General features: G+C 38.3%; 3 protein-coding genes across 3 annotated transcripts; 1 reads left to right on the top strand and 2 right to left on the bottom strand.

The window, feature by feature from the left end:
- The first annotated feature begins 585 nt into the window (after window positions 1-585).
- On the top strand, window positions 586-1,838 carry LOC122281901 (putative lipid-transfer protein DIR1). The gene is made up of 2 exons (XM_043093763.1): window positions 586-1,131; window positions 1,609-1,838. The coding sequence occupies exons 1-2, from the start codon at window positions 819-821 to the stop codon at window positions 1,614-1,616; spliced, it is 321 nt and encodes a 106-aa protein (XP_042949697.1). The 5' UTR covers window positions 586-818; the 3' UTR covers window positions 1,617-1,838.
- A 473-nt stretch (window positions 1,839-2,311) lies between these two features.
- Window positions 2,312-5,876, bottom strand: LOC122281275 (G-type lectin S-receptor-like serine/threonine-protein kinase RKS1). The gene is made up of 7 exons (XM_043092638.1): window positions 5,705-5,876; window positions 5,347-5,469; window positions 5,065-5,258; window positions 4,291-4,498; window positions 3,944-4,181; window positions 3,710-3,836; window positions 2,312-2,867 (listed from the first exon to the last, which is right to left on the bottom strand). The coding sequence occupies exons 1-7, from the start codon at window positions 5,874-5,876 to the stop codon at window positions 2,556-2,558; spliced, it is 1,374 nt and encodes a 457-aa protein (XP_042948572.1). The 3' UTR covers window positions 2,312-2,555.
- A 107-nt stretch (window positions 5,877-5,983) lies between these two features.
- On the bottom strand, window positions 5,984-7,001 carry LOC122281276 (G-type lectin S-receptor-like serine/threonine-protein kinase SD1-13). Its single transcript, XM_043092639.1, has one exon. It carries the CDS (start codon window positions 6,935-6,937, stop codon window positions 5,984-5,986), a length of 954 nt encoding a protein of 317 aa, XP_042948573.1. The 5' UTR covers window positions 6,938-7,001.
- Window positions 7,002-24,652: the final 17,651 nt, after the last annotated feature.

Here is a 24,652-nt window from a genome sequence, read left to right on the forward strand (position 1 = left end):
GACTTAATTGGTTGTAGTGCTATGTAAGAAGGGGGCACCCATAGTGGGCACCCTTTTCCCTTTCCTTGGGGTGGGTTTATGAAGAGCCACTTTATGAGTCTTAATGGCTGGCTCATTAATGGCCAGCCAGGAGTTACACTTAAAGGAACTATTTACATAGCCCCTCCTCCCTTTAGACGAAGAATGTTTGGCATAAATATAGAAAATCTCTCTCTAATATAGTTCTCTCTAGTTCCTGCATTTAGGCTTTAGAATATGTGAGTGTTGCTTTGGTTCTACCACGTAGAATATTTCACCATTGATACATGAAGATTTTAGATGAACAACGATGATGAAGAATCCGCTGAACAACCGCATTAGATCTATAATATTTTTGACGATGTAATATCGTTTTCGTTGTGTATTTTGATCTATTTTTTCTAACATGCTATTTAACAAAAACGACTATATTTTAGTTCATGGCATTTTAAACTGTAACCCAGTGCATTTTCTATTTCATCATTCAGTAAACCGTGATCCCATGTCCCCATATCCATATACTTTATTGCATATCTTCCAAGCAATCTCGTATGAAGATTAAAAAAAATGAAAATTAATATTCTCATACCGGGACCATGCTTTTCTTTATACTATTTTTCATCCATCCCGTGAACTCCTCCAGACTGGAACCATGTGACAAATACACTAAAAATACAAAGAATTATGCATAAACAAAAATTCATATTCCAAACTGTTTCCTAAACTTTATTCTATAAAGCGACCCTGAAGGCAGAAAGCTATGTATGCAATATCGTGTTGAAGAATAACAGTGGGAGAAAATGGCTAGGATTGGTGGCAAAACTTTGGTCCCGTATGTAGGGGTCGCAGTCATATTGCTCATTGCATTGGTGGGTGGAGCCAAGGCCACAGCCATATGTAACATAGACTCCACCAAGCTCAACCAATGCCTCCCAGCGGTTAGCGGGCAGTCACCTCCACCACCAAGCAAGCAATGCTGCAGTGTTGTACGCCTTGCCAACTTGCCCTGCCTTTGCAGCTACAAGTCTGTTCTCCCTGCAATTGGGATTAATCCCGTGTATGCCTTGGCATTGCCTAAGAAATGTGGCCTGAAAACTCCACCAGAATGCCGCGGTAAGCATTTCTAGCTTTGTTGTCTGTTGACATGTTTGAACAGTTCAGTGTTTTTCACCGAACATTCATGTTTTGGTCTTTTGTCCTACACGCTAGGGCCAAACACGTAAAATGTTAATATTAGACAGACATCTGGGTACAATAGAGGATTTTTGAAGCATTAGCATCTGGGAAGTTTTGTCCATGTTCATTCACATCATCTTGCCTCCCATAATATTAGTAGATAAATGTACATTCCCGATCATCGATAGAGTTCAAAAATCTTGGAGATCGAAGTACCAACATTGACTCTCTCTCGAAAGTTATATTCATTGCATAATGGTTCAAGATAGTTTAACTTTAATCACACATTGTTTTCTATTTAAGAACTTAATATTCCAGTTTATAACATAGGTTTGAGAATTTTCTATGTTGAGAAAGATAAGTTTTCTAGCCAGTTAATAACATTTATATCATTTTTTGTTGTTGTTGTTGCAGTGGGTTGAAGAACTCATGGTAGCATCCGCCTCAAGTATTCTGAGCTCGCCTTGATGTATTTCTTTCCAGTATCTGTTGAAGCTTTTAATATTTTGATATAAACTTCACTTCCTGTCAAGAAAACCGAAATGGTTTTATTCTGAAGGCACTTTTTGTCACTGTATTTATAAATGCGTCGTTCATTTCTTTTATCCCCTGTTGTTAATCGGTAATTCCTCTCATTTTGAAAATCCAATTCTCACTCTCGTTCTGTATATTTGGTTGAAAAGTGCAAAAATAGAAGAAGATATGGCAATACCAGGGGAAAAAAAAAAAAAACCTAATCAAGAGATGAAATGAAAAGCAGCGGGCGGTAGGGCATCTACATAAGCAGAAACGATTAATGGCCTGTGCACCTATATTACTAAAAATTAAAATTCTCGTAGCTTTTCATTTATAATCCAATATAATATATATTTTACCATAATAATAAAAATAATATTATTATTTTATTGAGAACTGTGAAACACAAAGCTCTTTGGCAAGGTCAGATCCTCAGAAAAGAGCATTCCATCGGGTTAAAGCTTTCTATCAAGGAATCACTAATCAGGGTCATCAATGATAAACATAAATGCCAGTTTAGTTTTGTGATGCCCATATTGGACTGTGAGAATGTTATGAATAGATGTGCAGTGACTCTTGCCATGTTTCAGGCATACTTATCTCTCCTTATCAGAGATGAAAGCTCATATTTATCGACTATATTACAGGATTGACTATAATACCATAACCATAATAACAGATTTTACGGCGGAAGACTCAGAAATCCAATACACTCTGCTCACTCTGTTGAGTGGACTTTGACATAAAACAGGAAAAAGGGAAGTACAACCCGTAGGCAACCTAACAGAATGTTTTTCTGATGATTTACACGGATAGTATGATGCTTATGGCTGGTCTTTCAAAGCTTAACGGCCTTCAAATATTGAATCTGTTTCATTCTTCAGATAAGACAAGTCTGACACGCCACTGATTGGGTTTGCCTTTACCTTACTTCTCACAAACAAGAAACCAGGTTCGTTGGGATAAGGTAGAACTGTACTATCATTGTTAAGCATTGCGACAACGTCCGACATGGTAGGTCTATCCGCTGCACTTTCTTGTACGCAGAGGAGAGCAATGTTAATATATCTCAACACCATAGACATGGAGGACATATCAACAAGGAGCAACGGATCCACTATGTCTGATCCCTTGTCACTACTCCATAATTCCCACGCCTACAAATAAAATAAAAAAAACAAAATGGTTAAGTGAGTGAATTCCTTTTTCCTATTGTTGATTTTAGGTTTTCGACAAGATAAACAAATAATGCAACAAACTAGCAAGATTGATTCAAGAAATCACAAACAGAAAACATAATCAGATTTATCAATGAGAAAATGGAACGAGAATACCCAGAACACGAGGATTTAACGTGGTTCGATCCATTCGGATCTACGTCCACAGGGGGAACTGGCCAGAGATCGTGTTATTCATGCTTCAAAATGCACCGGAGGTAGGTTACAAGATTCAGGCCACCAAATGACCTTAACTCCCTCACTATCCCTTTTGGATTACAAGTTTCTCTCAAACCCTAATTTCCCTCTCGAAGCCCCTTTGCATTTGTTCTTCTTACGACTCTGTTTTCTCTCTCTGTACAGTGGCCATCACATGGCCTTTTATTATACATACTCATACCATGGCCAACCCTAATGCATATCATCTAAACACGTGGCTTTGTAATAACCACTGGATTACACGGACAGAGTTAATATATATGTAAAATTACAAGAACGTCCTTATTTATACAAATTATTGACACAGAACACAACACTTATCATTTGAGCTTTTGAGAGAGTAGCAATTCATCATCATATCAGAGTACTCAGAGGAGAGGGCAAGGAATATATAAGAGGAGAGGAGTAATGGGATAAACTTTCTTTGCAGTTCTGGAATTCCTCCATTTGCTTCCTAACTATTTATAGTTTCTTTTGCATTAACAATGTGTAAATCCTGAGTATCAATCAGAAGTCAAATGTGTTTGAATTTATCCACCAGAAGGTACAAGTCAGATACTCACATATCCCAAAAGTTGGCCAGTGTTCTTCCGGCCACTCAAAATCTCTAACAACAAGACACCGAAGCTAAAGACATCAGATTTGATGGAGAAGACACCTTGCATAAGATATTCAGGTGACATGTAACCCCTGTTCACCATCATCAAGTTAAAAATATAAGTAGCAGAAAGTTTTACGTGTATGCTATACTGTTGGGTTGGTTTTTATGATTCAGTAGCGTCCTTCAGTTCACTTACTGTGTGCCCACGATCCTACTGGTATTTGCTTCTGACTCGTTTCCTCCAAATATTCTTGCCATTCCAAAATCTGATATTTTGGGATTCATGTCGGTGTCCAACAAAATGTTGCTAGCCTTCAAGTCCCTATGTATAATCCTTAACCTGGAATACTGATGAAGATAAAGAAGTCCTTGAGCAACCCCTTGAATGATTTGAATCCGTTTCCCCCAATCTAGTATCTTGCGCTTTTCAGCATCTGTTTTAAAAATATGATTAGATTGATAACACTGGGCCAAATTTGAAGGACAAAATAAAATCCCACAAAGAGGAATGAAATGTATTTCTAAGTGCGAGAAACTACAAACCAAAAATAAAGAAATCCAAGCTTTTATTAGGCATATACTCGTAAACTAGTATCTTTTCATCTCCTTCAATGCAGCAGCCCAAAAGTCTAACAAGATTCTTGTGTTGGAGTGTGGCTATGAGCATTGCTTCGTTTTTTAGCTCCTCCCAACCTTGGCCAGATTTTCTTGAAAGTCTTTTTACAGCTACATCCCCTCTCTGTAATGTTCCCTGGATTTGTTTTTATTTTGAAAAAGATAGAAAACAATTAAATTAGTAAACTGCATCCACAAGAAATCCACTATCAATGATAAGCACTCGGAAACTTTCATCTCTAAAACCAACAAGTTTGGAAACTTTCAAACTCGAGACCACAATACCCTCACATTAACACACCACCCCCAAATCTCACACACTAAAAGTTATACTATCAGTTTACATAAGGACTGTGACATCCCCCAATTTCTCTTCTTCTCAATGCGAAGTTACCATTCTTATATAAGAATTACTGCATATGATAATCATCTTACTTATTTTAACCTGGTATTCCAAGTCTGACAAAAAAACTCTAAACTACCTCCCCATGGCGTGTATACAACAGTTTAGCTTAAACTAAGTTTCATTAACCCGAAGTCAGCCCACTTCTTATTTAAATGGGTACACGGTGGCATTACAGCATATGCAGCAACAAAAGAGGCATGTGTCTGTTAACATGGTAAGTTAGTTACTGGCAAAGTGTTTACCTTGTATGTGTAGCTCGCATCCTAGCCAGTAAGTTTAGGGATACTTAAACATACCTTGTAAACGGGTCCAAAACCGCCCTCGCCAAGCTTATTTCCAGGCGAGAAATTACCAGTTGCAGCAGAAACACTTGCAAAACTGAATAATGGCATTTTGACTTTGCCTCTTCTGCTATCCCCATGCCTACTTGATTCAGTAAGCTCCGAACTATTAGACTCTATGGTCAAATCTAACAGTAACAAATTGTCCCCTGCATGGTGAAAAACATATGATTACGGCTTTGCTCAGTAATATACATTTTGATTTCCGAAATACATTTTGAACACTTCTTTGCTCACCCTTTCTTTTGAGCTCCTTCTTCCTCCTCGCACAATAAACAAGAAGACTGAATACCAGTGCAAAAGATACGGTTGGTATGATGATTGCCCACAATAGTCCTACAACCTTCGTGTTCTTATGTCCTGGAGATGTTACAGTTCCATTCCCCGGAAGGAAATCGGAGAAATAGAATTATACATGCGTTGTACTTGTGTTACGACTGGATTTACCATTGGCAGTGCCTAGAGGCACCTCCTCAAAAAAATCTCATGACTCAAACAGAAAAGTAAATAATTGAAGAAGAAGAAAAGAAGAAGAAGAGACAAGAACAGCAATAACAGTCACCAATAGCTAACAAGTCCTTGGGTTTTTGCTGACCTTTCATAATCGATTCCGAAGGATCAAGCTTCAGATAAAAATCATTTCCATATCCGTCATCTTCTGAGAGCTGCTTCACATTTAGCAGAGGACCTTCCCATACTAAGCATTCATGCTTTCGATGATCATAAGCATAAGCAATACAGGAACAGTTGGTCGAGCAAGCTGACATGCACTCTACAGAGTCGCTGATGTCCAATTTTTTCGGATTAAGGGGCCAATCTACCTGAGGGAAGGGGGAAAATTTTGTATCATTGCCGCACTTGAGATCAATTTTCCTCACACACCCTCGGCCACTCGACTTATTTCCTTCAGCAACCACCTGTTTAAATCCTGGCAAACAGTCACATCTTCTATCGGTTGTCTCACTGCATATGCTGTAAGCACCACATAATGCATAAGCTCCACACTTAGGCGAGGTAACGAATGCCAAGACAGGCCATCTTCTTTCGATTCGAGCAGTCTAAACTGCCCTGTTACATCTAAAACTATTCTTAACATTTTATCGGTGTACTTACTACGCCAAGTAACGGACTCCCCATCAATCACTAATATATCATTCAAAAGACCAATGAATGCGCTAGACCAGTATGTTACAGATCCCTTCATTACTATTAATTCTTTCCAAGAACCTCCGTTCCAAGAACCGAGATGCATAGAGAAAAGACCAGGAGCAGGGTCTTCAGTACTTTTCCATGATGTTAATGACCATCCTTTGGTGACATCACTAACTTTCATTACGGGAAAAAGAGTATCTGTAGGATGCTCAAAGCTTTCCCACAAAACAACATCTGAGACCCACTTGATAACTCTAAGATTGCCTGTATCCAATAGGATGGCATAGGTATCGTTCCCAGCAGAAGTGTTGGCCACCATGTACTGCATTATGCCGCCAGATATTACAAGGTTCCCATCCGGATTAAGGGTTAGAACGGCAGAGGAATTTGGGAATGGCCGCTCTCTATTTGCAACCCAAACTACGGTGCGGTTAGGATCTTTCTTGTACCATATTCCCACATAATTCCTAGTCGAATTTGCCGGGGAGAAGAAACCAAGTTCAAACTTTCCCTTAGCAGAGACAATAGTCTCCGAGGTTGTCAGTGATTGGCCTGGTCGGATAGTATCAGTGATACTACCTTTGGCGAGCTGCAAACCAAGACAGAATAAAAGCAGAAGGGTGGGAATAAAAGGAGAGATTCTACGGCTCATATTTGGAAAAGGAAGCTTAGCCATACAGGTTGCTCTTTGCGGAAATACGGTATTCTTGGACTAGGAGACGTAAGAGTTCAACGAGGCTGCATATAAAGTTAAAAAGATCAAAGTTTTTTTGCCCACTCAAGACCGCAATCGACGTAGACTAGAAGCAGTGGCGGAACCAGAATTTCTGCGTTGGGGGGCCATATTGGTTTATGGAATGATGATGCTGCTTGCATTTTGTAATATAAGAAAATACATTATAGACATAATTTAAATTCATATTCATTCAATTTATAAAAGATTTCTTAATTTTGGTTTGTATATTTTTTAACTAATATTTTCAAGTTTTTAAATTTTTGGTGCTATATTTTTGGTATTTTTTATGTATGTATACTCATTTTTTATATTTTGGATGCAAAAATTATTCTTTAGATCAATAAAATCTTGTTTATTATAAAAAATAAAATAAACTTTAAGAAAATATATATATATATATATACTATTTTTTTCATACTTTTAAGAAGCCTCAAGAATTTTAGATGGGATTACAAGAAAACTTTCATATTTTAAAAAACTTTAAGAAATTTTAAAATTTTTGAGATCAATATTAGCTTTTATTAAATTTTATTTAAATTTAAATAATAATGATGATTTTTTGGGGAGGCTACGGTGTGGTTCCGTCACTGACCAGAAGCCAGAATATTTTTCGTTTCACATGCATCCCAATCTTATTATGGACCAACAGCAAAAATTATTAAATATGACTCCATAACATACAATAATTTGACATACTGTATTAAGCTGCCTCTGTTTAACAATTTACTTTTATATAATTATTTTTTAGCTAAATTATTTTTCTTTTGAATTATAGTGTGATTGATTGACATTATTTAGATAAAAGGGTACATCAAAATTCAAACATTTCCTCTTCTAGTCTACGATACCCTCATCATTACTCAAATTGAATCAAAATAGATGTTAATGAGATGAAAATGTCTTTCGCCGTCTTCTTCTGTACTACTCTTCTGTGGTGGTCATCAGCTTTCTCGAAAGCGGTACTTTCGCACGAGCTTCCCAGCCCTACAACCACAGGTGTTACTCCAAAAGTAAGTTATACAAAGGAACCATTTTCCGGTAGTAATAGATCTGTGTCATCATCAATCAAAAAAAGGGAAACACACTTCTATTACATATATCATAAGAAAAAAATAGACATAGATCCCATTACCCTACTGGGGGGATTAAAAAAAGACAGTGCTAGTGACATCAGAAAAAGGACAATGTTTGGAAGACTCGTATTGTATGCACTTTTTTATTTTCTTTCAACTATTTTTTATACATTTTTAAATATTTTAAAAAAGCACTTCACTTTCTTTAAAAAAAAAAAAAACAATTGATAGCTTTTATAGATAGAATTCTAAGTTCAAATAGTATTTTTCCTTAAAAAAAAAGAAGAAGAGGAAATTCTTGCTCATGCTAAGTACGGAAGAGACCCATATGCACACCTAAGTGAATTGCAGCTAAATGCCAAATTCGTCTCGCAAAATTACCAGTACAAAGAATACGATTAACATCCTAAAGGTGACCCACAGAACAACAATTACATTTAGAGACCATAGAAATGCTAGCCATTTTAATATTTTCTTCATACTTAAGCAGTTATTAGTCGCCTTTCACATCATTATAGAAATTTTCTTGGGAAGATCGGCATGCCAAATCCATTGAGCCTAGGGTAAAGAAGGTGCCCGAACCCTAATAAGATCCCAATCACTCTTAGGAGTAAAATGACCATCCTTATCATTCTTCCAAATAAGAAAATCCTGCCCCTCCTTATGCCTAGCCAAAAATGGAAGCAAATCATTAGCTTTTTGGGGACCTACCAACCTTTCCAATAGATGAATATCCCACCCATTATCAATACGACACTCTTTAATTTTCAACAAAGGCTTTTCAGTCATTGGGTACTGGCCATGAAGAGGGCCATCTTCATCCCAATTATCATACCAAAAGGAGATGTTTCCATCTCTCACTATCCACTTAGAATTGTTTAGAACATCAGGGATACTATTAAGAATAGCTTTCCAAAACCGAGAACCATTTGTAGGATCAACAAGGAAAAAATGATTACCCCGAACATACTTACCTCTGAAAAAATCCGCCCACTATGATTGCCCATAAATCAATCTACAGGCCAGCTTCATGTGTAAAGCGTTTTGAGTATCCCCAAATTCGTGAATAGTTCTACCACCAGTTGAAAGCAATTTCATCTTCCAACCCGCAATTTTCCTTTTCACCTTTCTAAGTAACTCACCTAAGTCCAATGCCTTCAAACAACCAACCACAATAGATGATATTTCTAATTTATTTTTAATCCATGTATTTGATTTTCAATTGCTAAAACTCTTTTGTTTATCATTCAATTCATCGTTGGTGTTTTCTTCTCCGAATAATCATAGAATTTATTTTGTTTATGGATTCAGTCATGCTTTTTCTATTGAATGAATTAGTTATTTGATTATGTTTGGATCAATTATTTATCTATATTGATTTAGTTTTTTGCTGCAATATCGCTCCTTGAGTATATTGTCGTCATTGGATTTTCTCAATAGGGATAGTAATTTACGTATTTTAAAAGTGGTGAATAATTTTTCAAAGGGTTACATTTGATTTAATTTTAGTTTATAAATCTATACATTCTGATTGAGAATTTCGTAAATTGAGTTCCTAATTGAGTTATCCAATGAATTAAGAATAATTAAAATACTAGATTTGTGTAAAGAATTCCCGACACTCTACTGTTCGTCAAATTTGAGTACTTTTTCCGGTAATCACTTTGTTTCACTATTATTTTGCAATTAAAATTAATCTTTGTTCTCCATAACTTATTTAATATTTTTCCTTTAGTTTTTTTGTTCATTCTACTATTCTTTTAAATTGTCTCCTTGTGAAATTGACACTCTAAAACTGTGCTATAACTACTGCGTTATTCTTTGGATGTAATCAGGACACCGAGCAGTGTCCTTGAAAGGAAAAAACCCTTCATAAAAACCAATAATTTGAAAGGGCAATCTCTTTCTGGATACAGGAATAAGCTTAGAAAAATAAATAGCAGTTTTATCTTTACTAAGAACTTGACCCGACCAATCCTCATAAATCTATAAAGCATGTATCAACGCTCGCATAGATCTTTTACCACTATTAGCAAAAATAATAATATCATCAACATACATGAGGTGGGTAACAAGAGGAGTACCTCTAACTTGAGTAAACTGCCAAATTTTATATTGTTCAAAATAACGCTTAAAAAGACGAGAGAGCACTTATTGCATAATGATAAATAAATACGGCGACAGAGGATCGCCTTGTCGCAGACCATGCTCAACTTTAAATAACCCCAAAGATGTGCCATTCATCATAATAGAATACCAAGGCAATGAAATACACGCCTTAAACAACTCACAAACCGAGGGGAAAACCAAAAGCATCCAAGACATGCAGTAGAAAACTCCAATTAACTCAATCATATGCCTTTGACATATCAAGCTTAAGCAACACGTTACCCCTATTGAATTTTTTATGGATAGAATGGACCATCTCTTGGGTTAAGGAAATATTCTCAAAGATACTACGACTAGGGATAAAAGTCCCTTGCTCCTGAGATATCATCTTAGAAAGCAACTTCGTCAAACAGACCACAATAATTTTAGAGCAAACCTTATAAACAACTGAACAAAGATTTATGGGCCTGAATTTATCAAAACCAGTCGGCTTGTCCAACTTGGGAATCAAAACAACGTAAGAAGCAGTATAGAACCTGGGAAAAGTCTCTCTTTGGAAAAACTTAGAGATAGCTTCCAGTAAGTCATCCTTAGTAAAATCCCAACAAACTCTAAAGAAGTCAAAACCAAAACCATCTGGGCCAGAGCTACTATCACTGTGGATACTAAAAAGAGTATCTTTAATTTCTTCCAAAGAAGGATCTTTACAGAGTAAAAGATTTTCCTCAATAGTGACCATAGGGGAAATTAAGTCACTTAAATTCGACAATTCTGTACGGCGACTTTGACTTAAAAAATGTTGAAAGTACTCAACAACAGCATGATGAATAACCCGGGGAGAATGTAACGTAGTTCCATCAGCAAGGCACATATCACTAACCCTTTTTTGTTTCTTAGAGTTTAGAATAGTATGGAAAAATTTAGAATTTTGATCCCCATCTTTCATCTAGTTTTTCTTAGCCAAGTGCGAAATTCTCATATCCTCTCTTCGCATCCAAGTTGATAATTCCAACCTAGACACCAAAAGGTCATTTTCGTCCTTAGCATTAAAATAGACTTGAAGACTATTTTCTAATCTGTCTATATGTTGCTCAAGATCTTTGATAATGATATTGGTTCTACCAGAAACAAGCCGATTCCACTCCCTAAGAGCAACCTTAACCCTTTTCAACTTAGAAGATAATTTATTGAGCCTATACCAAAACCCTCCTGCTTCCAAACCCCCTCCACAAAATTAAGAAAATCCTTATGATCAGTCCTCATATATTGAAAGTAAAAAGGACTAGGGCCATATTTAAAGGGATCCTTTCCCATTTGAACAACCAAATGAGAGTGATTCGAAGTGGTACGAGCCAAGACTTGATAGAAAACATTCAGATAGGAATTGAGAAAATTTGAATCAATAAAATATCTATCTAGCCTGGCCCAACTCCTAGCCAAACAACCTTGACCATTGCCCCAAGTCATCCTTGATCCTTTAAAGCACATGTCCAATAAACCACAATGTTGAATACAAATATTAAACTCTTTCATTGCAGAAAAATGACGAGGACTCCCACCCCTTCGTTCTGAGTCTTCTTTAATAATATTAAAATCACCACAAATGACCCATGGAAGGTTACCACTATCAAACTTTCCAACTCCTCCGAAAGAAACATCCTCTCAGATCTACTACATTTGGCATACACAATAGTAAGAATGAAAACATGACCATTGTCCTCCACCCTCACTGTCACAAACTGACTAGAACCTGCCAACCAATTCACAAAAATTGTCAAATTCCACATAAGTCAAATTTTACGATCATGCACTTTGTTAGTAAGAAAAGAATTGCAATGTAACCTACTAAAAAAAGTAGGAATTCTATTCTGGAATAAAAAAGGTTCATCAAGAGCAATAATCTTAGGCCTGTAAGTATTAATAAGCTTTTTTAAACACAAAAGGGAAGTACTAGTTCCCCTAATATTCCAAAAAATAATAGGACTAATCATAAATTAAGTTTGGAAGGGCGTATTACCGACCTGGTAGAAATTCTTATCTTTACCTTCCTAGCACTATCTCTTGGAATTTCTGAGTCTGTGCTATAGTCTTTTTGCATGTCGACCCACATCTTAATTTGATCTACTTCCTTTTCAGACTGAGTTTCATCCAAAGCAGTATATGTGATCTCCGGCTCTTGCACTATTTGAATGGGCTCTTCCAAAACAACACACGAGTCCATTACAAGAGGATCAACAATAACATGACAATCAGAACCATCCTTCATCTCTAGCATCATGTTATGCAAAAGCCCACTACTATTAGAATTTTCCTTGTCACCTACATGTAATGGCACCGATGCAACATGCGAGTCATTTTTAACAAAATTTTCAAATCTTGAAACCTCCTTTTTTAATGTCACAAACACTTCACCAGGACGATCAGTTTCAACTTGAGGATCAATTCTTGAAGCCTTAGTGCCAGAATTTGGAACCATTGCAAAAGTATTGTCAGGTTTCTTAGAATGAAGGGCCGAATCCTCCATGATGCCACCATCTTCCTGCATAGTTTTGGTAGTCTCAAGTTCCATCCCTGACGACTCACCATTCTCCACTTCTGGAATGTCCCCTTCAACCTCCACATCTACCATCGGTTTTATACCAGTTTGGACCCAAACCTGGCCTTCCTTCAACTGATTTTTCTTCTTGTCAAGAGCAATTCTACAAGTTTGTAGATTGTGCTTCTACCTCTTACAATTACGACAATATGAAAGCAAAGTCTCATAGATAATTTCTTGTTTTCTACTCCATGGCATACCAGATATTCCAATCCAAAAAGGAGAGATTGGTTCTTTTGAAGCATCTATCTCAAGACATACTCTAGCTCCATCAGTTCTTGTTGCACAAAGTGTAGAATTATCCCGACGAATAAAATTTCCAAGCAGCATTTTAAGCAATTTCAGAACTGATGAATGATAGAGATTAGGAGAAGGCTTAGGCAAAAAGATCCAAATCGGCACACATGAAGGTTCATTGTCTTCATCAAAATCTGGCTTCCACACAAACTATCGATATGGGATGCCATTAATCTCACACGATTCCCTTGATAAGGCCTTGTTTAAACCAGCTCTATCCGAAAGTCTAACAAAGAAGTGTCTTGCCCGCTGCATGCTCGAGACCACAAGGACATTTGCTAAACCACACCGGCAACGAATAAAACTTTTGATAGCATCAAGAGATGGTTGCTATTACTTAAGGACCAGAGAGAAACAAAATGGCTTGGCGGTGCGATCAAGTTCCTCCATAGAAAATAGAAAACAACGTTCTCCCTCTATGAATTTCGCTAAGTGAAAAGCTACTTTCATCTCAAGAAGGGGTTGCAGCATTGCAACAACCATGTCAGCGAACAATCGTTGATGGCCTGTTGAGGATGGCTCAATGGCCGCCATGTAGAGGTGACGTAAGGCTATCAACGTAGAAAACAATGAAGCCCTAGTATAGAAGGTTTTTCTACGTAAGGAAACTTTTTCCTATGGCTTGCACACTAGAAAACAATACTGATAATGGAAGAGGAAAGCTCGAGCAAAAGGTATGAAGGCTGAAATTGGCTCCACTAACTTATTAAGAAAGAGAAATGTGTATGATGAAGTGGAGAGGGAATGATGAAATTGGCTCCACTAACTTATTAGGCTGAACACACTCATATGGAAACCATTCATGCAAAAAATTTTGAGTCTTGTCTCTCTCTTTTTTCTCTTTGGAAAAGGTGGAGGTGAAGTGTGAGTGTGCATTGGGGCACGTGATTTTTAGTTATAACGTAAATGTGAAGTAAGGCATGAGGAAGATTCCGTAGTAGGCCCAAAATAGAATTCCAGTGGTGGGCAGAGGCTTAAGGGAGGAACAAGGAAGAGACGATGAATGACCTGGAAGAAAAATGGAAGAATCTCAGACTATTGAAAGGGGAAGCCTTAAACATAATTATAGAAGAAAACTCCTCTGAAGAATTGAAGTATAAAAAAGATAGAAGTTTCATGGAAAATGTATGCTCAACGAGAACTATAAGCAATGAGGTATTGGGATTGACAATGGCTAAAATATGGAGGGTCAGTAAGGCAACAAAGTTTTTGGAAGTCAGCACAAACATATTCACATTTGAGACAAAAGCCGATAAACTAAGGGTATGGCAAGGGCGACCTTGGCTTCTTGTTAATAAATTGTTGGTACTCAAGAGTTTCGATGGTTTTACACCCCCTCAATGATTGAATTTTGACACTAAAAGGTTCTGGGTGAGGATGCATAACCTACCCCTTGTGTGTATGGCAAAAGATCGAGGTGAACAAATTGGTGGGACTATGAGGATGGTGAAGGAGGTGGACGCACTTGAGGATGGAAATGGATGGGGTAATTTCCTTAGAGTTCAGATCAACTTGGATGTAACACAGCCATTGGCAAGAGGAAGAATGGTGATGGTGAAAGGGAAGAGCCTATTGATACCATTAAGTTAGGACCAAGTTATGGCCATCGTAACTTGTACAACCTTTATCTCCATGAACGATGCATCCACATAGGAGGAAACAAAAAGCAGAAGGAAAGAAGAGGAGGAATTTCTTAAAAAAAAGGATGGAAAAGGAGTAGAGGTTGGGATGTAAGGGGAAAAATGATGTAGTTGATAGTGAAAAAAGAAAGAAAGAAAGATAAAGTCAGTAACGACAAGTGAGAAGGAGAGGGGAAAAATCGCAGTGAGAGAGTTGCAAAAGGGTGGGGTGGATTCAAAGAGGGTTGACCAAATTTATGTGAGAACAGATCTTATCGAGGGGAAGTGGGATGGGTTAGAACAAAGAGAGAGTAGCACCCCTGATGACAAGATTTAGAAGAAGGGAGCATGGAAGAGAAAAGCTCGAGCAAAAGGTATGAAGGCTGAAATTGGCTCCATTAACTCATTAAGAAAGAGAAATGTGTATGATGAAGTGGAGAGGGATCATATTAAGAAGAAAAGGAAGCAAGCAAGAGGTGATAGGGGGAAGTAGAAAGAGAAAACACAATTGTAGTGGTGGAGGCTGAGTTTCAGCCCTCCAATCATCATGAAAATATTAAGTTGGAACTGCCGAGGGTTGAGGAACCCTCAAACAGTTTAAAACCTCTGCAATTTGGGAGAGGACAAGAAACCCAACATAGTCTTCATTATAGAGACAAAAAAAGAAAAAAAAAACGAAATGGAAAGCATGATAGTCTGAGAAGAAGGCTGAAATGTGATGGTTGTTTTATAGTGGATGCAGTAGGGAAAAGGAGTTGTATGATTTTATTATGGAATTATGTGGTAAATGTAGAAATTGTGAACTATTCTCAAAGACACATAAATGCATGGGTAATAGATGAAGAAGTAAAGTCTAGGTGGTTGCTTAATGGGTTTAGCTTGATACAATTAAAAGAAATGAGGCATAGGATTTGCTAACTTCTCTCAAATTGGAGGGGCTAAGGGGTGGTGTATTGTGGGGGACTTTAATGAGATATTAACTAACCATGAAAAATATTGGGGAAGACCAAGGTCTGAAAGGCAAATAGAAATGTTCAGGGAAGTTTTAACTGAGGGGAACCTTCATAATCTAGGATGGAAGGGTGATAAGTTCACATGGAGTAACATGCATAGGGATGAGACTTTCACAAAGGAAAGATTAGACAAAGTTGTGGCAAATTTAGCATGGATTGAAGTGTACAATGAGGTGTGGGTGGAAGTACTAGCTGCCAGAACTTCAGATCACAAACCATTACCGGTCCATGTTATTGAAGAGAGGGAGAGAAGATGGGTGAGAAAACAAGGCTTCAAATATGAAGCAAGTTGGCCCTCGAGGAGGACTGTGACATTGTGTTAAGGAATGTGTGGAAGAAGGAAGTGGTCAGATTGGATTCTATAAAAAATGTAGAACGGTAGAAGCATTATTGAACAGAAGCAAAGAGGCCTTTCAAAGATGGAGTTGACAGAAGTGTAAGGGGGTGAGAAGGAAATTGAGGAAAAGATAGTCATGCTGCAATAGTTACAAGCTATTGAAGGAAGACATAATGTTGAAGAGATAACTGAGGTGAAAGAAGAGTTAAGATTGCTGTTGGAAAAAGAAGATTTGAGGTAGAGACAAAGAGTTAAGAGGAATTGGTACAAGCTGCTTGGAGATAGAAACATGAAATATATCCATGCTTGTGCCAATCAAAGGAGAAGGATGGATACTATAAAGTGAAAAAGCAGTGGTTCTACCAATCACTACACCTATAGGGGTGAATAGGTGCACTCCAATTTTTGTGGTCTTTTGAAAAACAGTTAAACAAGCAGTTAATAAATAAATCAAATAACACAAATAATTAACACATGATCTTGATTACGGAGTGGAAACTCATTTGAAGAACATCTTCAAAATCTGAAACCACTCCGGGTGTAAGACACCACCTCAAATCCACTATAGAAAATAAGTTTGTTACAACCAATTTAGAAACACTCACAAAACCTTTGTAGTTGCTAAACTTGGCTTGCAACACCACAAGTGACCCACTCGATCTCTACACACATGTAGTGTCGGAACTCTGACCTTTCTATAGCTTCTACGAGAACCTCTCGATCTCTGCATCAATAGCAGCTCCGGACTCTTCTAGCCAACTAATATGTCCACTTCAATGGACTCATGTAAAAGTTGATTTTGAGTGTGGTGTGGTGGAGATGTGTTTATCCAAGAGAGAATCAAACAAGTGGGGGAGAGGTTGCTCTAAAAAGTTCTTGGAGGCCCTTAGGGTTTTTGCTCTGATTCTCCACACTTAGAACAGAAGTTAAGCTATTCTATTTATAGTCCCAATCAAAGGAGGCACTTTAAAACCTTAAAATTTAAGTGATTTGGAACATTGGCTGGAGTGGAGTGTCGAGCGAGGGTCGAGCGGCACAATCTGTCTGAGTTCACTCGAGCTTAGTGTCGAGCGTTCAACTCTACCTGAGTTCGCTCGAGCGCCCTGTTGAGCGAGGGTCGAGCGAATACTTTTGTTTTGACCAATGACGAGCGCACTTCAAGCCTTTTCGCATCAACACTTGTTACAACACTATTTTACATAGGTTTTCACAAGAATATGCCAATCAACTCATTTCTCCTTCAACAATCTCCCCCTTTGGCATTTCTGTGACAAAACATCTAACCTATACATATGACCTAATCCTAGCACACCCATCACTAGATTCAAATTCTTGATCACGTTGAAATATTTCTGCACACACTTAGCAAACGGTTAAACATACCCCTACACATATGCACAAAATATTGTTTGCAAATCACAAACCATAGTTCATGAATAGACATGACAAGTACAGGTTTTAGAAAAGAAGTATTTCATTAAGCAATTAATCAGAGATTGAGTTCAAGAACAATTAGTCAAACAACAGTAGCTAACATGAGATACTAAAACCAAAAGATAACCAAAAGCTGCTGTTCCCCAAAAAAATGTGTTACTAACAAACTAACACTCCTCCTGAATTAGTACTAAGCTCCCCCTAAATTAGTACTGTACTACTCCCCCTTTTTGTCACAACTAGCAAAGGGTCTCAATCATCACCATCTGCAGGACTGCCACCATCCTCATCATCCTCATTAGGTTGCTCTTCGATGTTGTTGAAGCGTTGGGTCACAAACTGCTGCAGGTTATCAACTTTAATATTTAGGTTATGAACTGTAGCATTGAGGGTATCGAACCGGGCATCAAGGTGGGCTAGGTACTTAAGAACCTACTGAAGGTTGGGTTTTGTCAAACCGGGTGCCGAAGTGGATGGTGCCGAGCTAGACGGCTGAGAACTGGATGGCCGAGAGCTCGAAGGTTGAGAGCTGGATGGTCGAGAGCTCGAAGGCTGAGAGGAGGGAGCGGGAGGATGCTCAACTAGGAGAGGGTGCGGGGTGCTGTGAGCATGACTAAGTTGTACAGTCCTATGACCAATAGGAGCCTTAAGTGCAATTTTAGGCTCCTCGAGAAGAAAAGCAACTGACTGGGAGATGGCTAATCGGGTGATTAGACAAGCAAACGACAAACTAGTCCCTTTTTTGGAGGGTTGAAAAGCCTCAAGAATGACCAGACACAGAAGACTCCCTAGATCAATGGAGACACCATTGATCAAAGCATATAGAAGAGTGGCGTGGTCAAGACCCACATCACTCTGATGACCAGTAGGATATAGATTAGTAAGAACAATCCTACTAAGAATGAGATAGTCAGGTGTAAAAAGTACAGTCAAGAGAGGGGACTTCCCTTCCCAATTGCTAGACCCACCACATAGACATCCAGTAATGACTTGTGGACTGGGAGGAGATGTCCGTGTATAGTGATACATCGGGTGGGACACACGAGGGGCATTTAGCAGGTCCGCTATCATGCCTGGAGTCACCCGGAAGAAAATGTTCCGGAGAATAACCTCAAAAGAGCCATCATTAGAGATGGCATGTATGTTGGAGTAAAACTCTCGAACCAACTCCACAGAAAGAGTGTGATGATCAGTGGTCAAGGTCTGCCACTGGCGAGACTCAAAGATGTGAGGAATGATGGTCTCAGTAAGCTCACCTAGAGAGATTTCACGCTCGACTATAGGAGTACGATGAGAGAAGTTCTAAGAATACAACTCCTATGCCCGTGCATTATGGAAATGGGCTTGAGTGGGTGCAGGGGGGTTGTGGCAAGGACGAAAACGTTGAGACATAGCTTTTGGCTGTAAACAGAGTCAGTGACGTTAGACAAGGCTAAAGGTAATGCGAAGACCTGATGAATGCATGTCTAATATGTCAAATGCAAGATGATGATAAAGACCAAAGCTTGATGTCTATACGGCCATTTCAGCAAGCATGTGGTGAACATGCTAAACTGGTGAACATGCTAAACGAATTATGCCAACCATGTTAACAAAACAATGCCAACCAACCATGCAAGACATGGTGCATGCCAATGCCAATGCAAGATCCATTGAAGCCCAAAGGTGAGTACCAAGCATACCATACGAAAACCTATGTCTCACTCTCCATTTTTCAAACCGATGATATATGCCTAGTCCAAAATGACCCATATGCATGCCAATGCAATGACGCAACTTCACAATCGCTTTTAGACTCAAACACTCCTATACAATCCAACCTAACACTAGGAAAGACATGAAATGAGTATGGGAACAATGCTATGCCAATGCATGATGAAATGAGACAACAAAATTCATTGAGGCATTTCATTGAACACTTGGAGTGCATCCAAGTGAGAAACTCGGGCAAAACCACTAGGGAGTTTCAAAAGCCTCCTAAATACAACTAAACAAATAACCATCACTCCAAAGGAGTTTCAATAAACCAAAAGAATGGAATATTTTCAATAATTTCACTCAAAGAAACCCAAACCGAAACCCATATGTAAAACAAAAGAAATTCACCAATTCATGAAAAACAAAAGAGAAAGGGATTTACCTTGATTTGGAGGTGATTTCGGAAGAAAACATAAGGGGAAACCGAATAGTTTTGAGTAAGGGAGAGGGATCGCATGGGAAAAAGAATGAAAGGAAACCGTGCACTGCTCGAATGGCGCTGGGCATTTTTATAACTGGCCTTCGCTCGAGAGGACTTAAATCCTCGAGCGGCATGTCGAGCTATTTTCGCTCGAGCGGTATCGAGTGGAGAGTCGAGCGAGACCTCCAAAAAAGCATTTTTGCCCAGTTTTGAAACACACAACACTCACATGACTTGAACAAATATTGGGAAAGTCAATTTTCAAACCAAGAATACATATCAAATGTAGAGGAGGTTCATATTCTCACAAAACACGCAGGTAAAACAAAGTATCACAAGTAATGTAGACATGCGTGTTTAAAACGGTTCTTGCTCAATCAAGAAATTTCAACCGAAAAGCGTGAGTGGGGTTGGGCTGAACATGAAACCATAAATGCTTGGGAAACTCTTCCTAGACACAGAAAGTCAAACCCAATGCTGCTAGGACCTGAATCCTTCTGTTTTAATACTTGTTTCAGTATGTTCAAGAAACATAAAACTTATTTTGTTTTTCACCTTTTTTTTTTTAATAATATCGACATCTTTTCTTTTCCTTTTGATATTTGCATATGAGAGCCATGATGAGGTCGTCTAGCCCATGGTCGATTCTGTTGTGCATGTAGAGCTTTCTAACACCTTTGATTGCCTCCCCAAAACTCACAAGTGGCGAAATGTCGATTGACCGAGCTAGGAGTGAAGTGTGTGATGCTAGTCACAAATTACAATAAATACCCATGTTCCAAATCTTTGTAAGTCATAGGTATATGATACAAATCTCAAAAGACACAAGTATCTAGATTTTTAGAAAAGATGGCACCCTCATCAAACTCACAACCAAGGATCGCATATAAGGACAGCAATCAACAACAATGAAACTAGACAACTAACAAACACAAAATAAACAAAAACACAAAAAAAAAAAAAAATGCATGTAATGCATGTTTCAGTGCTCATGTCAAAACACAAATACCAATAGCCGTTCTAAGAAGTTCAAACCGAAGCCCATCTAAGGGTTTGGTAAAAAGGTCGGCTAGTTGATGTTCGGTGGGAACATACTCAAGAGTCACAACCTGTGTTTCCACAAGCTCCCGAATAAGATGATATCTAATGTCAATGTGCTTGGTCCTAGAGTGTTGGACATGATTTTTTGAAATGTTTATAGCACTAGTATTGTTACAATAGACGCTCATCACACCTTGGGCAATGCCATAGTCACATAGCATTTGCTTCATCCACAACAATTGCGTGCAACAACTCCCTGCAGCAATGTATTCAGCCTCAACCGTGGACATGGAAATTGAGTTTTGCCTTTTACTCATCCAGGTTACCAGGTTCGTCCCAACATAGAAATACCCACCAGAGGTACTTTTCCTATCATCTATATTACCTGCCCAATAAGCGTCTGAATAACCTGCAAGTTCAGTATTAGAATTCCTAGAATACCAAATCCCATAGTTAACTGTCTCATTCACATAACGAAGTATGCGTTTGACAGCTACCAAATGTGATTCCTTTGGATTGGCTTGAAATCTAGCGTAAACCCCAACACTAAAGGCAATGTCTAGTCTACTTGCAATGAGACAACAAACTCCCAATCATGCTCCTATACAAGGATTACTCACCATTCTTGCCTGACAGATTAGTGCTAAACTTAACACTAGTGCTCATGGGGGTTCTAGCATGGCTTTTGCCATCTAATCCAAATTTTGTGATAAGATCCTTTGCATATTTGGATTGGGATATGAACAGCCCATCATTCAACTGTTTTACCTGGAGTCCTAAGAAAAATGTTAGTTCACCTACCATGCTCATCTAAAATTCATTCATAATTTCATCAGCAAACTCAAGAGCCAGTGTCAATGGAAGATCCAAATACAATATCATCCACATAGATTTGAGTAACTGTTATGTCTTCTCCAGCTTTTCTGATGAACAATATCCTGTCAACACTTCCTCTCAGAAACTTGTGATTTTCTAAATAAGAAGTTAGTCTTTCATACCAAGCTCTGGTAGCTTGTTCCAGACCATAAAGGGCTTTCTTCAACCTGTAGACATGATTAGGATATTTTGGATCCTTGAAACCCTTTGGTTGTTCGACGTAAACTTCTTCTTGGAGAATTCCATTTAGAAAGGCACTCTTGACATCCATTTGATAGAGCTTAAAACACATGTGACAAGCAATGCTTAACAATATCCGAATTGATTCAAGTTTGGCAACTGGAGCGAAGGTCTCATTGAAGTCTATACCTTCCATCTGGGCATACCCTTGAGCAACTAATCTTGCTTTATTTCGCACTATTATTCCATTCTCATTTGATTTATTCTTGAAGATCCATTTTGTGACCACATTGTGACTTTCTGGTCTTGGCACCAAGTACCACATATTGTTCTTTACAAATTGATTTATTTCGTCATACATCGCATTCAACCAATTCTCGTCATTTAAGGCTTCTTCGACCCTTTTTGGTTCAATTTGTGAGATGTAGCTAGAGTGAGCCAATTGATTTATCACTTTCCTTCTTAGTCTAATCCCTTCATCTATATTTCCTATAATGTTTTCTTGAGGATGATTCAACTTTACTCTCGAAGAAGGCTCCTTTTGGCTACTCACCTTTTCATTTGAAGAGGACTCCAAGTTTTCTTTTAGTGCATCAACATCTTCTATTTCAATTTCACTTGGTGAGTGAGATGGCTCATCCTTGTTCAATTTCTCTCCATGAGCATCATTCACTACCACATTTATGGACTCTATTATAGTTCTGGTACGCAGATTGTAGCATCTATAAGTACGACTGTTTCTAGAATATCTGAGAAAAATCCCTTTATCACTTTTAAGGTCAAACTTAGCCAAGTTTTCCCTATCTCTCAAAATGTAGCATTTGCTTCCGAACACCTTGAAGTACTTCACACTTGGTTTCTTTCCTTTCCATAGTTCATACGGTGTTTTGGAAGTGCTTGGTCTCGGATAGACTCTATTCATAATATGGTATGCTGTGTTCATAGCTTCTCCCCAGAAGTGGTTAGGAACATTCTTACAATGTATCATGACTCGAGCCATTTCTTGAATAACCCTGTTTTTTCTTTCGACCACTCTATTTGGCTGTGGAGTGATAGGGGCAGAAAATTCTTGACTAACGTCCTCTTCATCACAGAAACTCTCAAGATTTGAATTGTCAAATTCTCTTCCATGATCACTCCTAATTTTGACTATTACCTTTCATTGCTCATTCTGAAACTTCTTGCACAAGGTTCTAATCATATTAGGAGTTTCAGCTTTCTCTATCAGAAATTCCACCCATGAATATCTAGTGAAGTCATCTACCATTACTACTATGCATTTCTTTCCCCCCAGGCTTTCAGTTCTAGAGGTTCCCATAAGATCAATGTGCAATAACTCCAATGGTTGTTCAGTTAGGATAGCCGTAGTTTTCTTGTGAGCTGTTCTAACTTGTTTTCCCAATTGACCCACACACAGGAGTCTCCACTTTACCCAGCTCAGGCAACCCTACCACCATCTCTTTCCTGGCAATCTTGGACAGATTTTTATGATTCACATGTCCTAGTCTTTGGTGCCATAGGTCTGTAGCCTCACTCTTAGCACTATTGCAACTATACTGAAAACTAGGAGTGATGCCATAACAATTGTCAAATGTCCTGGTTCCCTGCATCATATATTTTTCATCATTATCTGAAACAATGCATATTTCTTTTGAGAAATGAACTTCAACACCATTATCACACATTTGACTTATACTGAGGAGATTTGCTTTTAATCCATAAAAAAACAGCACTTCTCTCAAGACAGGTAGTCCAGGTATATCAATTTCACTTTTTCCAATTATATAAGCTTTTCCACCATCTCTAAAAGTTACTGTTCCACACTTGTACTCCTCAACAGTTTTAAATAGACTTCTATCACCTGACATGTGACGTGAGCATCCGCTATCAAGATACCACACATAGGTGTCTCTAGTCTTTAGAGCAATGTGTGCCACATGGCATGTGTTTCTTTCTCCAGTTCTGACCCACATCTTTCTAACTTTTGAAGAACCACCCTTTTTGGTAGTCGACAGTTGGTCTAACTTGACATTTAGCATCTCATTCTGTCTAGTTAAGGCCATGATTTGACTCCAAAGATTCAGATGCCCTCTTCTTGGTTGTCTATCTCCATTTCTCATGGGATTCTTCCTAAGCTCATAGCAATTTGGTCGGATGTGGCTAGCCCTACCACAATTATGACACACATAGTTTTCTTTACTATCTCTTTGTCTCCTGAATGATGAGGTATACTTAGGAGCAGTTATGAGACGTTTACCCATTTTTGGAGGGTGCATACTTTTGCTTTGAGGAGGTGTATGTTCAAACGTGATGTATCTTTTCAACTTAAAACACTCTGTTACAACATGACCTGTTTTACCATAGTGGTGACAAATAGGACTTGCATTTCTAGCTCTTGGTTTCACGTGAGACAAAGCACCCATTTGGACATGTGAGGATTTCTTGCCCTTGTCAGATGGGTTAGTTTTCCCATTGGCAACTGATTCATGAACAAACACAGTTTTCTTCTCATTTTTGTGGGAGACCTTTGAGGTAGTTGCAGCCTCAGATTTTATTGTATCATATCCTAGTCCACTCTTGTCACTAGGGGACTTTCCAGAGCTTAGGATTTCATCCAACTTTTGTTTCCCGCTGGAGAAGGATTTCGGTTTTTCCTTCAGCAAAGTTATCTCACTTTCTTGAGTTTTGAACTCATCTTCCAAGAACACCTTCTTCATTTTAAACTGATCAACTAGAACAATGACTTCAGTTAATTTGCCTTGAAGCTCTTCATTTTCTCGTTTAATGAAGTCTATCTCTTCAATGTGCACTTTGTTGAGTTTTCTCAATTTAACACATTCCTTGTATAGCTTCTAATATACTTCTTGTAGCTCATCTTCATATTCAGATTCATTTCCAGAC

The sequence above is a fragment of the Carya illinoinensis genome, chromosome 11 (assembly GCF_018687715.1).
Source record: "Carya illinoinensis cultivar Pawnee chromosome 11, C.illinoinensisPawnee_v1, whole genome shotgun sequence".
NCBI classification, from domain to species: Eukaryota; Viridiplantae; Streptophyta; class Magnoliopsida; order Fagales; family Juglandaceae; genus Carya; species Carya illinoinensis.